This window comes from Anomaloglossus baeobatrachus, chromosome 1 (assembly GCF_048569485.1).
Source record: "Anomaloglossus baeobatrachus isolate aAnoBae1 chromosome 1, aAnoBae1.hap1, whole genome shotgun sequence".
Lineage (NCBI taxonomy): Eukaryota > Metazoa > Chordata > Amphibia > Anura > Aromobatidae > Anomaloglossus > Anomaloglossus baeobatrachus.
The window spans coordinates 559,760,587-559,777,089 of NC_134353.1; the positions used below are offsets into that span (position 1 = coordinate 559,760,587).

Sequence of the window (16,503 nt, forward strand, 5' to 3'; positions counted from 1 at the left end):
CTCTCTTACGAGGTATTATTTTACCCACCCAGGGACTGCTTTTGGACGTCCCAATTGTCTGGGTCTCCCAATAGAGCGAAAAAGAAGAACGGAATTTTGTTTACTTACCGTAAATTCCTTTTCTTCTAGCTCTAATTGGGAGACCCAGCACCCGCCCCTGTTTTTTTGTGTACACATGTTGTTCATGTTGAATGGTTTCAGTTCTCCGATGTTCCTTCGGATTGACGTTACTTTAAACCAGTTTGTAATTATATTTCCTCCTTCTTGCTTTTGCACCAAAACTGAGGAGCCCGTGGGAGCACGGGGGGTGTATAGGCAGAAGGGGAGGGGCTTAACACTTTTGAGTGTAATACTTTGTGCTGCCTCCGGAGGCATAGCCTATACACCCAATTGTCTGGGTCTCCCAATTAGAGCTAGAAGAAAAGGAATTTACGGTAAGTAAACAAAATTCCGTTCTTTCTCTACAGCAGCAGAGTCTCCCTTACATACAGCTTTTGCAGCGTCTTGGGTCTACAAGGTCTGTATGGACTGGGCTAAACGTCTTCATCAGTAATTATTTTCTGGGGTCCTCAAGAACTTTCTTGATGTTTCCTCTCGATTACTACACCATTCAAACTGCCTCTACAAGACTTTACTTGCAACACGACAATTGGTGGCCCACACCACAGCCAACTTGGTAGTAATTTAGGATTCTATTTGGCTCAGATCCTGGTTCGCTAACCGCACGTCCAAAAAGAGACCTTATTGGTCTTCCACTCTCTGGGAATTGTCTAGATTAAATAATTAAGAATGGTACTGGGGAAAAGAGTGCTCTGCTTATCCAGAATCTTAGGCATTCTGAGATATTGTTGTTTTCACAATTTCTGTTCCCGTGGTGGCGATGGGAAACCTGCCCGATTTACTAGACACAGGCAGCCCTAATTTGAACCCAAAATGTCTACAAATCTTTCTATCCAGGTTTTCCATGGCTTTAAGGGTTTCCCCCACTCAACTCACCTTCTTGAGTGGGGGGTTGTCGACTTTCCTTCAGGGTGTCTAGATGGCTCACATGGACGGTACCTAGGACAGGGAGGTGGTGACCTCAGGTTGTAAAATCAAAGTCGCTTCCCTGTTCCCAAAGAGTTTTTTTTTTTTCTAAGGACTCAACATCGTGTGTACGCTCTTTTCTGAGACATCAATGATCTTCAGTGTCAAGGAGTTCCAGTTCCTGGGGCACTATTCTAACTGGTTCACGGTACCCGAAATGAACGGTTTTGCCATACCCATTTTGAATATGAAGATACTTCACAAATTAGTGCGTATATGAAGATATAACATAGAATTCCTCCCATTCGCTGTTGGAAAACTGAAACTGGGAGAAGTTGTCACTGCAGTGGACATATGCGACTTGTAGTTTCACATCCCCATTGCATAACCCCACCAGCAATATCTTTGCTTTGCTGCCAGTTATTCATTTTCAGTTTGTCTCTCTATCCTCTGGACTAGCGACAACTTCCCAGCCTTTCACCAGTTTACTTGCCCCACTGATGGCCACCTGTTTGGCATCCTGAAACGCAGTCATCCCTTATCTCCGTAAGAAGGAAACCTTGTTCAGCCTCCAGATCACCTTGAATTCCTTGGAGCCCTTCAGATGGATTGCTAATATTCAGAAGTCTTGTCTGACTCCATCTTGGCTCCTAGAATTCCTCGACATGACCCTAGACACCCATGTTTGTTGGGTGTTTCTACTACAGGACAAGCTCTCTTCTTCAATATGGAGTTGCTCATTGCTGACAGAGTTCTACTACTCCATTCATTTTTGCATGAGAGTTCTGGGCAGGATGGTCTCAGTTTTTCAGGTCGTACCCTTTGCCCAGTTTCATACTTAACAGCTACAGTGTACAATCTTATATTTTTGGGAAAAGTCAGTGAGCACTATGAATCGACACATCTGTATCGTCTTTTTGAGTTCACAAAGAATGTGTCTGGTGGTTAACAGGCCCTGCTTTGATTTCCGACAAGTTTTTTCTCTTTCTTAAATAGCAGGTAGTTACGACCAATGCCATAGATTATAAATTTAAAAGAATATAGCATGCAACTTGATGAAAATCTGCCATTATGGAATGCACTTTTGTTTTAATTTTCTCTTGCAAGTGAGTACTTTCTTTGCTAACTATTGCTTTTTACTCTTAGGATATATCCGTTACCCCTGCTGTAGTTAAGGCCAAAAGAGGTCGAAAGAAAAAGGTAAGTAGAAATATAGAACCTAAAATTCTAGTGAACTTTAGATGTCATAGCAGTAGTACTTATTCTGTGGTTGGCTTCACTGATGCCAAAGCTGCATATAACCAAAATTACAGCCACATGTGGTGACCTATGGCCTCATGAGTTTGCTGGTAAAACTGCTTTATTGTCTTAGTATTGCCTTTAGCCAGCACACTTGGATTTATTTTTATCTATAATATGGTTGTGGCAGTGAACATCCAGCCTATAGTCAGGGTCACTATGTTTCGATTTCGACCCTCACCGGAATTTTTTGGAGAGTATGAAAACTATACATTTCTGGAAAGGTTATTGTATAAGCAATAAGAAAAACAATGTTTCCATTTGCCCTGACTCATACGCGGACGCCATATTGGATTTCACAAAATGGCTGACTTGACATCAATTTTTCTTTATATATATCAGCTTGTAAATAATATAAACATATAATATTTGCATAAAGGTACAGAAATCACATATTTAGATTTAGAACTTGACAAAAGAAAAGAACACCATGACTTTGGGCCAGGTGCAGTCAAGAAGTATCACATTATCGACAAGATAAAGGAAGCAATTTTGAAACATGGAAACCCATTTTGCTGTTTTAGGTGACACGTTGCACAATGTGATCAGTCATGCCTACATCCCTGATGAGTATGTCAAAATGATCCTGAATGCAGATGATACTGGTCAAAAGTTGTATGAAGAGTACGTGTCTGAGCGAATCAATGGAGATGTTAGCCAGTTAAGAAGGAAAACAACAAAATGTTCATGTCAGCAAACAAGAAAACCACAGGGAAACTCTGTGACAAGACTGTGGGTCTAAAGGAGACCAAGAACTTGTATGCCAGAATGGTGGTCTTGGCAAGGTCTAACAGACACATAAATGAAAAAGCGGCAATAGGGAACTACGAATTCACTGTGACACCAAGAGCCTTTTTTGCTCCAGATGGTACAATCTTACCATGCCTTGACAAGTCAAAATAGATCAGTGTCCTCAACAAGTTGGCAACAGTAGAAACTGTGCAGGAAGATCTGTACAATGTGATGGACACCAGATCAGATGCTTCAAGCCGCCAGATAGCCCTGGTAGATGGAATGGTTCTTCTCCAAAGGATGGCCAAGAAACCAGCAACGATAGTGATAGTCAAGGATCTCAGTTACTGCTTCAACGCCATGCTTATGTCTCTGGCAGGAAATTATGATTAAATCATCCTTGTATTTGATATGTACAGGGAAAATTCTCTCAAGAGTGCTACTAGGGATAAAAGAAGGCAAGGAAAGCACCAATTCAGTATCAGGTCAGAGATGACACAAACATTAAATGTATCCCAATGAACAGGTTCCTTTCACATGACAATACAAAGACTGACCTAACAAACTATCTTGCTGCAAAGACTCTAGAGTACAACTCATCATCACAAAAACTGGTCATAACTTGTTCTTCAGGGCGTACCAGGAGCAACAAAGACTTAGTTTTTTACGACAACAAGCATGAAGAAGCAGACACACTGTTGATTTACCAGGCTGTCCTGGCATCACAATGAAACCCACCGGATGCAAGGATGGTTTTCTTCTGCCCAGATACCGATGTCCTGGTGTTACTAATTGCTTACTATGACCTTATGCTGAAGAATACATCCATTTCAATGGTCTCAGGAATGATCGAGATAGAGCCAATAAGGAGAGTCATAGGGGCAGAAAGAGCACAGGCTTTGCATTCACTGGTGCAGACAACACTGGAAGGTTCTCTCGTATAGGCAAAGCAACCTGGCTGCAAGCTTACATGAAGGCAACTCCAGATGTAATCAGTTCTCTGCAGATGCTTTCAACAGAGACAGAAGTCACAGACGCTATGTTGTCAACACTTGTTAGCTTCGTCTGTTTAGCTTACTCTCCCAAAGGCATCTACATCAACAATATTCCCGAACTTTTTTGCAAGCACATGGCAGAAAGTGACAAGCTACCTCCTACACTTGGAGCACTAAAACAACATGTCCTCAGAGTCCATATGCAAGCCAGAGTGTGGGGACAGGCTAACATTGCTTTGCAGGATTCTCTGCTGGATCCTATGGAGAATGGCTACCACAAAGACTTGGATGGCCAGCTGAAACCAACCATGACAGATGCTCTTCCAGCTCCAAAGGCAATAATTGAGATGATTAGTTGTAAATGCAAAAAAGGGTGTTCTTATGCAGGGTGTTCCTGCCGAACACATACTTTATCCTGTACCGATCTTTGTCACTGCGACGGTGAGTGTCAGAACGACGAGGACATCCAGATCCAGTATGAAAGTGATGGTGGCGATATGTAAAAACACTCGGGGGCTCAAAAAATTAAAAACATTATACTGTATATTGTTGGTGGACGACAACTTGTATAACAAGTAATAATACCAAATAAATAAATAAAAATAATTTTTAGTTGAAATTAGAGTATTTATTTGGATACCCTTGCATTTCTTTGCCCTGAAAATGTTTGTTTATTAAAATCAAGTATGTTTATATTATTTACAAGCTGATATATATATAAAGGAAAATTGATGTCAAGTCAGCCATTTTGTGAAATCCAATATGGCGTCCGCGTATGAGTCAGGGCAAATGGAAACATTGTTTTTCTTATTGCTTATACAATAACCTTTCCAGAAATGTACAGTTTTCATACTCTCCAAAAAATTCCGGCGAAATTACATAGTGAACCTGACTACTACAGGAAGTGCCTAAAAGGTATGGATGCTGGTTATGGCAGAAAAGTATATGAAATTGTTTTCTGAATAGTACACTGCATCTGACCCCCTAACTACCACAGATGGTGTATTTACAGCTGCCACAACTTCTGATGTCATTTTTTTTTTTTACGATGATACTATAGAGGAAGACTGCTGAACTACTGCAGCTTTGGGCATCGGGCAATGATCAGAAATTTGTAATTGGAAGTGTCTCGTCAACTAAGCATCTGTGTAACCAGGTTTTAAAAATATATATAATATATATATATATATATATATATATATATATATATATATATATATATATATATATATAACAGTTGTATCTACACCACCAAAAGGGCGAGCTTGCAAAATACAGCTGGTTTTACACACACAAAAATAAAATCAAACCCTCTTGGAGGATTTTATATAAGCCTGCCCATGCTACTGATTGGCAGCTTTCTTCCTATGCACAGTATACACCGAAAACTACCAATCCATGGTTCTGGTGTGGCCTGGCAGTAGGCCTACACTAAGCAACCCAATACGTGACATATCTCTGTAATCAGTGTCTAGACTATGCTACTCTCAGATTAGGTGGCAAAAAACCTGGTGACAGATTCCTTTTAAAGGGCTGAGCCCTAGCTCAGAATGTCCGTTTGTAAAGTATGTCTAATGAAAAATTGTTCTGAAATCAATACAAAATGCATTATTTGAATGAACAGGATAATTATTATTTCTTAAAGATTATAATATAATATTCAATGTATCTTCAAATGTAATTACTCTATTTTCAGGTGGATATTATGGCAGAAGCCGAGCAAAATGTAGCTGCAACTCCACCAACACCAACAAAGTATAGCCCAAAGCGCGGCAGACCACCTAAGTTTGGTATGGCCTTATACATATATCTATTACAAAAAATGTACACAATTCATTTTATCAAAGTGGCAAAATTGTTAAAATATGTGACAATATTTTTTATTTTAATTTTTTTTATTCCTAACCAGTACATTTTAAAATTAATCCTAACTTGCTAATGTAACTATAGGTAACTTGACCATATTTCTGGTAAAACCATTCTGAAACACAAGGACTAAATAAGACCCATGGAAATGCTTCCTGTTAAATAGAATTTATATTGCCATTCAAATCCCTACCGAATAAATAGGATTATATGTAAGACAACAGTCAGCACAGTTTAGAAAGAATAAATTGATTTATCTAAGTTGATATTAATGCACAAAAGTTCCAACCGATATTCCCTTCACTGCTTTCAGGGCCGCCATCAGGGCATTACAACCATGACTCCTGTAAGGGGCCCCGTGGGCAAAAGCCAGGAGGGGGGGCCCGGCCTAGGCCCCTCCCCTTTAATTCCTCTGCTCACTGGCCCCCAGGGTGCGGGGCTGCAATCAGGGCAATGAGGGGGGCCGTGGCCACTCATAGTTTCCCTCTCTCTTCCTCCTTTGCACTGATCTATGTGATTGGTGCAGAGCAGGACAGGAAATGTACAGGACCAGAACAGAGGCTGAGAAGGTGAAGGACCTTCCAGGTCATCTGATTAATCATGTGCCTGGTCACATGACTGGTGAACTGGAAGGTCCTGTAGCTGTTCAGCTGCTGCAGCCTCCGTGCAGGTCCCAGTGGCTCCTCTCCTGCTCTGCACCTATCAGGAACTGCAAGATGAAGTAATGTATAGTGTGTGTAAGTAAATGTGCCTGTTGTAGGGCTGTGTGTATATGTGCATGTAGTCTGTCTGTCTTTTTCCCTGTCTGTATCTTTCCCTGTCTGTCTCTTTCTGTCTGATTATGTCTATCTCTTCCCCTGTTTGCCTCTGTCTGACTGTCTCTTTCCCTGTCTGTCTGTATGTCTCTGTTTGTCTTTTCTTTGTCTGTCTTTTTCCTTGTCTTTTTCTATTTGTCTCTCTCTATCCGTCTCTCCACACAAATCATATTACCTCACACATAAGCTTCTTATACTAAGAATGTCCTTTGTTGCCTATAGCAACCAATAAGAGCTCCTGTCCTGTGGCTTCCAGCTCCGTTGACTTTAATGTAAGCAGGTTTTTTGGTGAATAATTGTAAAGCGCAGGGTTAAATTTTCCCCTCAAAACGTAGTCTAAGACGTTCCCTGAGTCAAGTCTGTGCAAAATATCGTGTTTGTAAATGTGACGGTGCAGATTCCTTTAGCAGACATATACACATACATTCATACATACATGCACATATACACATACACTCAGCTTTATATATCAGATATTCGCATATGGCTGACGATTCTGACTGGGGCTTATAATTTTGATGACCAGAAAAACAGTGCATGCAGCTTTTTTCGGTCTGTCAAAATGACGACTAGCGGTTAATGTTTGATTGGTGAGGACTGTGCAGAATTGGAGATTTTACAAGAGTGATGGTGGACTGTGGAAGGTTGGAGATAAGTATGAATAGGAGGGTCTCCGCTCACCCAGTAAATGCATCACCGGGGTCCTTTCTCTGGGGGACGGTGCATGAATGTCAGCTCTGTGTTCAAAGAGGCAAAGTCCGGCAATAGAAAAAAGTTGTTTCCAGCATCATGTCCAAGAAATAAGGTTAAAAACCAATTTTATTCCATAAATTACTTTTGCAGATCTAGCAGGATATGTCTAAGACTAGGAACCTCTTTTAGATTTGAGACACGTAAGCCATTGTTTTATACTTCGTGGATATCCATCTAACCTAGTGTTGGTTTTACCCTTATGGAATAAAATTGTTTCTTTTTCGCTCCTAATTGGGAGACCCAGACAGTGGGTGTATAGCTACTGCCTCTGGAGGCCGCACAAAGAACTACACTTAAAAGTGTAAGGCCCCTCCCCTTCTGGCTATACACCCTCCCGTAGGAGTACAGATTCCCCAGTTTTAGCTTTGTGCGCAAGGAGGTCAGACACGCACGCATAGCTCCATTGTTTTTAGTCAGCAGCAGCTGCTGACTATGTCGGATGGAAGAAAAGAGGACACATATAGTGTCCCCAGCATGCTCCCTTCTCACCCCACTTATGTCGGAGGTGTTTGTAAGGTTGAGGTACCCATTGCGGGTACGGCGGCAGGAGCCCACATGCTGATTCCTTCCCCATCCCTTTTTACAGGGCTCTGGGTGAAGTGGGATTTACCGGTCTCCAGGCACAGAGACCGTGCTCCATCTACAGCCCCTGGAGAAGATGCTGGATGGAGCGGAGTACATCAGGGACATGGCCCTGCTTCCTCAAGGTACTCTGTGTCCCCGTGTATCTGGCGCTCACACCGCAGCATGCTGGGTGTTGTAGTGCGCCGGGGGACATCAGCGCTGCGGCGCCTGTGCCATGGCCTCATTCAGCTTTGCTGAAGCAGGCACATTTATGGGAATAGGCCGCGCCGGCCGCTGGGACTGCGGCGCGGCTGGCACTTGTAGTGCGCCGGGGACTTCAGCGCGGCCTGCGCTTTTACGGCGGCCGCGCTGATAACTACAGTCCCCGGCTTTTGCGGCCTGCTTCCTTTCGTTCCCGCCCCCACACCTGCCAGTCAGGAGAGGGGCGGGACGCTGCCCACGTCCAGAACTCGGTCGCGCCGGCCGCTCGAACAGCGGCGCGGCTGGCACTTGCGGTGCGCCGGGGACTTCAGCGCGGCCCGCGCTTTTACGGCGGCCGCGCTGATAACTCGAGTCCCCGGCTTTTGCGGCCTGCTTTCGTTCGTTCCCGCCCACAGACCTGCCAGTCAGGAGAGGGGCGGGACGCTGGCCAGTGCATCAGCGCTGAGGGCTGGAGTCGTTTTTACATACTCCAGCCCTCACAGTCAGCACAGAGGGGACACTGTTCCCGCACTTTTGTTTGGGAACTCCCACGGACCGCCCCTCTCCACAGTAGCCGGCAGCCATTCTTGCTGACACGCTGAGCTGCAGAGGGGAGCCGGGGAGACCCAGACAAGGCATTCTGCAGCCTCTTACCCGCTGTTCAGCGGGCGGTAAGCAGCCCTCAGGGCTCACCCCCTCTTGTGCTCGTAGTATTCTTAGTATTTTGTTGTTACAAATACTTGGTATTACATAGCGCTGGTCGCCCTTTGGCTATAGACTCTCTCACATGCAGAGAGCCAGCAGCATGTCGCCCGTAAAACGCAAGGGTGCCAAGGCACAGACATTGTATGCTTCCTGCACCGCATGTGGGACTTTTCTACCGGCAGGCTCCACGGACCCCCATTGTGTGCAGTGCTCGGCCCCTGCGGCGCTTGCACAGTCGGGACCTCTGCTGGACGTGTCCCAGGGTGTACCACCTGTGAATGCTGTCCAGGTGACAGGAACTGAGTTTGCAGCTTTTGCTGACAGAATGTCTCTCACTATGTCACAAATTCTTGACACATTGCGAGCTAGGCCTGTACTTCAGACCACGGACACTGTGCATGTATTGCCCCCTGGTCCCCCTCAGCTCCTAGCTCCGGGACGGGCATCTACACCTCAGGGTGAAGACTCTGACTCGGACGATGGCCCCGGGCAGCCTAAGCGGGCTCGTTATGACGGGCCTTCACATTCATCTCAATGGTCTGGATCCCAGCGGGATGAATCTATGGGTGATGAGGCGGACTTAACTGATCAGGATTCTGATCCTGGGACCGCTCTCAATCTAGATACACCAGATGGTGACGCAATAGTTAATGATCTTATATTTAACATCAATAAGATGTTGAATATTTCCCCACCAGCTCCTCCTGTAGAGGAGTCAGCTTCGCAGCACGAGAGAATCCATTTCAGATACCCTAAGCGTACATTAAGCACTTTTCTGGACCACGCTGACTTCAGAGACGCAATCCAGAAACCCCACGCTTATCCTGAAAGGCGTTTTCCTAAACGACTTAAAGATACACGCTACCCTTTTCCCTCTGAAGTGGTCAAGGGTTGGACCCAGTGTCCAAAAGTGGATCCTCCAATTTCCAGGCTTGCAGCCAGATCCTTGGTTGCTGTTGAAGATGGAGCGGCACTTAAAGATGCCACTGACAGGCAGATGGAGCTCTGGCTGAAATCCATCTATGAAGCGATTGGAGCGTCATTAGCGCCTTCTTTTGCGGCCGTATGGGCACTCCAAGCTATCACGGCCGGGCTTGCGCGAGTCGACTCAGTCACACGTGCATTTGCCCCGCAGGTAGCACCATTGACCTCGCAAATGGCGGCATTTGCGTCGTACGCGATTAATGCTGTTCTTGACGCTACAAGCCGCACGGCAGTGGCGTCAGCCAACTCAGTTGTTTTGCGTAGGGCTCTGTGGTTGAGACATTGGAAAGCAGATTCTCATTCCAAGAAGTGCTTAACCAATTTGCCTTTTTCTCGTGACCGATTGTTTGGAGAGCGTTTGGATGAAATCATCAAACACTCCAAGGGTAAGGACTCTTCCTTACCGCAACACAGACAAAACAAGCCCCAACAGAGGAGGGGTCAGTCTGGTTATCGGTCCTTTCGAGGACAGGGCAGGTCCCAATTCGCCTCGTCAAAAAAGACTCAAAAGGACCAGAGACGTTCAAATTCTTGGAGGTCTCAGTCACGCCCAAAAAGACCAGCCGGAGGAACCGTTGCCAAAACGACGTCCTCCTGACTTGCGGTCTCCGATGCCCACACCCGCGGTCGGTGGGAGGCTGTCCCACTTTGGCGACATTTGGCTAGCAAATGTCAAAGACCGTTGGGTGAGAGATATTCTATCTCACGGGTACAGGATAGAGTTCGGTTCTCGTCCGCCAACTCGTTTCTTCAGAACTTCTCCACCACCAGACCGAGCCGACGCTCTGTTGCAGGCGGTGGCCGCTCTAAAGGCGGAAGGAGTGGTGACCTCCGTCCCTCTTCAGGAACAGGGTCACGGTTTTTACTCCAATCTGTTTGTGGTCCCAAAAAAGGACGGATCGTATCGTCCCGTCCTGGATCTGAAGTTGCTCAACAGACACGTAAAAGTCAGGAGGTTCCGGATGGAATCCCTACGCTCCGTCATAGCCTCAATGTCTCAGGGAGATTTTCTAGCATCAATAGACATCAAAAATGCGTATCTCCACGTGCCGATTGCACCAGAGCATCAGCGTTTCCTACGTTTCGTCATACACGACGAGCACCTACAGTTCGTAGCGTTACCCTTCGGTCTGGCAACAGCCCCCCGGGTCTTCACCAAAGTCATGGCAGCAGTAGTAGCTGTTCTGCACTCGCAGGGTCACTCGGTCATCCCGTACCTAGACGACCTGCTTATAAAGGCATCCTCTCAAGAAGCATGCCAACACAGTCTGAAGGTGGCGCTAGACACTCTCCAGACTTTCGGGTGGATTATCAACTTTCCAAAGTCTCATCTAACCCCGACCCAATCTCTGACTTATCTTGGCATGGAGTTTCATACTCTATCAGCGATAGTGAGGCTTCCACTGGACAAGCAGTGCTCGCTACGGACTGGAGTGCAATCTCTCCTTCAGAGCCAGTCGCACTCACTGAGGCGCCTCATGCATTTCCTAGGAAAGATGGTAGCAGCAATGGAGGCAGTCCCGTTCGCGCAGTTTCATCTGCGCCCTCTCCAATGGGACATTCTGCGCCAATGGGATGGGAAATCGACGTCCCTCGACAGGACTGTCTCCCTCTCTCAGACTGCCAAGGATTCTCTACGTTGGTGGCTTCTCCCCAACTCATTGTCACAGGGAAAGTCGTTCCTTCCCCCGTTCTGGGCAGTGGTCACGACAGATGCGAGCCTATCAGGGTGGGGAGCGGTGTTTCTCCACCACAGGGCTCAGGGGACGTGGACTCAGGAAGAGTCCACCTTGCAGATCAATGTTCTGGAAATCAGAGCAATCTACCTTGCCCTGCGAGCCTTCCAACAATGGCTGGAAGGCAAGCAGATTCGGATTCAGTCGGACAATTCCACGGCGGTGGCGTACATCAACCACCAAGGGGGAACACGCAGTCGCCAAGCTTTTCAAGAAGTCCAGCGGATTTTGACGTGGGTGGAAAGCAGAGCGTCCACCATATCTGCAGTTCACATCCCAGGCGTGGAAAACTGGGAAGCAGACTTTCTCAGTCGCCAGGGCATGGACGCAGGAGAATGGTCCCTTCACCCGGACGTGTTTCAACAGATCTGTTGCCGCTGGGGGTCGCCGGACGTCGATCTGATGGCGTCACGGCACAACAACAAGGTCCCAGTTTTCATGGCACGGTCTCACGATCACCGAGCGCTGGCGGCAGACGCCTTGGTTCAGGATTGGTCGCAATTCCGACTCCCCTATGTGTTCCCACCTCTAGCATTGTTACCCAGAGTTCTCCGGAAAATCAAGTCCGACTGCCAGCGAGCCATACTCGTCGCTCCAAATTGGCCAAGAAGGTCGTGGTACCCGGATCTGTGGCATCTCACGGTAGGCCAACCGTGGGCACTACCAGACCGTCCAGATCTGCTGTCTCAAGGGCCGTTTTTCCATCTGAATTCTGCGGCCCTGAACCTGACTGTGTGGCCATTGAGTCCTGGATCCTAGCGGCCTCAGGTTTATCTCAGGCAGTTGTTGCCACAATGAGACAGGCTAGAAAACCATCCTCAGCTAAGATCTATCACAGGACGTGGAAGATATTCTTAGCGTGGTGCTTGGCTCAAGGGTTTTCTCCCTGGCCATTTGCATTGCCAATTTTTCTTTCCTTCCTGCAGTCTGGGTTGGAAAAAGGTTTGTCCCTTAGCTCTCTTAAGGGTCAAGTCTCCGCGCTATCCGTATTCTTTCAGAAGCGCTTGGCACAGCTTTCTAAAGTACGCACGTTTCTCCAAGGAGTTTGTCATATCGTTCCTCCTTACAGACGGCCATTGGAACCCTGGGATCTGAACAAGGTTCTCCTTGCTCTTCAAAAGCCGCCTTTCGAGCCTTTGAAGGAGGTTCCCCTTTCTCGGCTTTCACAAAAGGTAGTTTTTCTTGTAGCGGTCACGTCTCTTCGAAGAGTGTCCGAGCTGGCGGCGTTATCTTGCAAATCTCCCTTCCTGGTATTTCACCAAGACAAGGTAGTACTGCGTCCAATTCCAGAGTTTTCTCCCAAGGTGGTTTCTTCCTTTCATCTCAATCAGGATATCACTTTGCCATCTTTGTGTCCGCATCCAGTTCACCAATTTGAAAAGGGTTTACATCTGTTGGACCTGGTGAGAGCACTCAGGATTTACATTTCTCGCACGGCGCCTCTACGCCGTTCGGATGCGCTCTTTGTCCTAGTCGCTGGTCAGCATAAGGGATCGCAAGCTTCCAAATCCACCCTGGCGCGGTGGATCAAGGAACCAATTCTTCACACATACCGTTCTGCTGGGCTTCAGATTCCATCTGGACTGAAGGCCCATTCTACCAGAGCCGTTGGTGCGTCCTGGGCGTTGAGGCATCAGGCTACGGCTCAGCAAGTGTGCCAGGCGGCTACCTGGTCGAGTCTGCACACGTTTACCAAACACTATCAAGTGCATACCTACGCTTCGGCAGACGCCAGCCTAGGTAGACAGGTCCTTCAGGCGGCGGTGGCCCACCTGTAGGAAGAGGCTGTATGACAGCCCGTTCATGTGGTATCTTTTTACCCACCCAGGGACTGCTTTTGGACGTCCCACTGTCTGGGTCTCCCAATTAGGAGCGAAAAAGAAGAAGGGAATTTTGTTTACTTACCGTAAATTCCTTTTCTTCTAGCTCCAATTGGGAGACCCAGCACCCGCCCTATCTGTTTTTAGGGTTTCGTTTTTTCGGGTGCACATGTTGTTCACGTTGTTTCTTAAGTTCTCCGATCTAGTTATCGGATTGAATTTGTTTTTGAAACTGTTATTGGCTTTCCTCCTTCTTGCTTTGGTACTAAAACTGAGGAATCTGTACTCCTACGGGAGGGTGTATAGCCAGAAGGGGAGGGGCCTTACACTTTTAAGTGTAGTTCTTTGTGCGGCCTCCAGAGGCAGTAGCTATACACCCACTGTCTGGGTCTCCCAATTGGAGCTAGAAGAAAAGGAATTTACGGTAAGTAAACAAAATTCCCTTCTTTTCTTTGTCGCTCCATTGGGAGACCCAGACAATTGGGTGTATAGCTTCTGCCTCCGGAGGCCACACAAAGTATTACACTTAAAGTGTAACCCCTCCCCTCTGCCTATACACCCTCCCGTGGATCACGGGCTCCTCAGTTTTATGCTTTGTGTGGAAGGAGGCACACATCCACTCATGCATTCCCATTTTAGTCATATCGGTTGGAAGAAAAGAGGGCCCCCACGGGGCCCCCGGCATGCTCCCTTCTCACCCCACTACGTCGGCGGTGCTGTTAAGGTTGAGGTACCCATTGCGGGTACAAAGGCCGGAGCCTCATGCCGTTTTCCTTCACCATCCCTTAGCGGCTCTGGGAGAAGTGGGATCCTGACCGGTCATCCATTTACTGGGACCGTGCTCCCTCCGCAGCCCCTGTGGGAATCTGTCGGACAGGAGTCTATGTATCCTCAGGGACCGGGCCCTGCATCTATAAGGTACTCTGTGTCCCCATGGGGACGGTGCATGGAGCGCTTGTTTCCCGGACGCTGCAGCAGCTGCTGTTTTTGTGAAGACCAGGAGTTCCGCGCCGACCAAGCCTGCTTGTCGGCCGCGGTTTTAAATTTAGTCCCCGGCTTCATTGCGGCCTAGTAGCATAACTCCCGCCCCCGGGCCTGCCAGTCAGGGGTAAGGGCGGGACGGCCGACCTGACGTCGGTGGTGAGGGCTGGAGCATCCTGTATGTTTCCTCCCCCCTCACTGATCACTGTGGGGCCCCAGATTCCCGCACTTTTCATAGCGCCGCCCACGGCTCCCTCCTCCCCTGAGAGCCCCAGCAGCCATTTTTACTGCACATTCTGCCGGTGGAGGATTTTTCAGGAACGAGCTCTGCAGCTCTGGGAGACCTAAGGCAGGGAATCTGGAGGACACACACCCCGCTTTGGGCGGTCGGTAAGCCACGCCGGTCAACCCGGTGCTGGTCCCCCTAGGGTGCCGGGGTATATGTGTATATATATATATATATATATATATATATATATATATATATATATATATATATATATATATATTTTCTGTTCGGCCGGGTTGTTTACTTTTTCCCATATACCCTCAGTGATCACTCTCCTAGGAGACAACAGCATGTCGTCCACAAGGAGCAAGGGCGCTAAGGCACAGGGTTTTTTTGCAACCTGTACCTCTTGTGGGGCTATGTTACCTGCGGGTTCCACCTATCCTCACTGTGAGCAATGCTCGACCCCTGTTTCGCTTGCTCAGCCGGAGCCTCGGTCACTAGTGGGCCCCTCGGCTCAGGCAGACCCCCCTGCTTCCACTGTCCAGGCGGCAGGGACAGAGTTTGCAGTTTTTGCTGAGAAACTCTCTGAGTCACTTTCACAATCCATGGCTCAGTCTATGGAAAAATGGTCTGCCAAGCTATTAGAAGCCTTGCAGACCAGACCGGTCATTACACAGGCCCTGGGCCCTGTTGGATCGTCGTCTCCAGGTCCCTCTGTCTCCGCGCCGCAGCGCGCTCCCGGGGTGGCCCCTAGGTCTCACGTGGAGGACTCCTGCACGGACCACAGTCCCAGACCGGCTAAGCGGGCTCGCTGGGAATCTTCCCCGACTTCTTCACGCTGCTCGGGTTCCCAGCTTGAGGACTCTCTCTGGAGGAAGAGGCGGACGTCGCAGCTCAGGGCTCTGACCCTGACGTTGCCCTCAATCTTGATACACCCGAAGGGGACGCCTTAGTAAATGATCTTATATCGTCCATCAACCAGGTGTTAGATCTATCTCCCCCGCCTCCACCTATAGAGGAGTCGGCTTCTCAGTAGGAGAAACACCAGTTTAGGTTTCCTAAACGTACACGGAGTGAGTTTTTCGATCACTCTAACTTCAGAGATGCTGTCCAGAAGCACAGAGCATTTCCGGACAAGCGCTTTACTAAGCGCCTTAATGACACACGTTACCCCTTCCCCTCTGACGTAGTTAAGGGTTGGGCTCAATGTCCCAAGGTGGATCCTCCAGTCTCTAGATTGGCGGCTAGATCTGTGGTATCAGTTGCAGATGGCTCATCGCTCAAGGATGCCACTGACAGGCAGATAGAGCTCCTGGTGAAATCCATCTATGAAGCCACAGGCGCGTCTTTTGCCCCGGCTTTTGCAGCCGTGTGGGCACTCCAAGCTATCTCAGCTTGTCTGTCTGAGATTAATGCGGTCACACGTGCCTCTGCTCCACAGGTTGCGTCTTTGACTTCTCAGGCGTCGGCTTTTTCGTCCTACGCCATGAACGCCGTCCTGGACTCTGCTAGCCATACAGCGGTGGCATCCGCTAATTCTGTGGCAGTCCGTAGGGCCATGTGGCTGCGCGAATGGAAGGCAGACTCTGCTTCCAAGAAGTTCTTAACCGGTTTGCCGTTTTCTGGCGACCGATTGTTTGGCGAACGATTGGATGAAATTATTAAGGAATCCAAGGGAAAGGACTCTTCCTTACCCCAGTCCAAACCGAAGAGGCCTCAGCAACGGGGTGCCAAAGAAGGACGGATCATTCCGTCCCGTTCTGGACCTCAAACTGCTCAACAGGCATGTGAGCA

At 47.8% G+C, this 16,503-nt stretch overlaps 1 protein-coding gene across 1 annotated transcript in view; it reads left to right on the plus strand.

The window, feature by feature from the left end:
• The window catches only part of PSIP1 (PC4 and SRSF1 interacting protein 1), a 124,259-nt gene that overhangs the window by 47,825 nt on the left and 59,931 nt on the right, over positions 1–16,503 (plus strand). The window contains exons 7-8 of the mRNA XM_075316944.1: positions 2,173–2,226; positions 5,749–5,842. Coding sequence (XP_075173059.1) covers positions 2,173–2,226; positions 5,749–5,842 — 148 coding nt within the window. The remainder of the gene's footprint in view (positions 1–2,172; positions 2,227–5,748; positions 5,843–16,503) is intronic.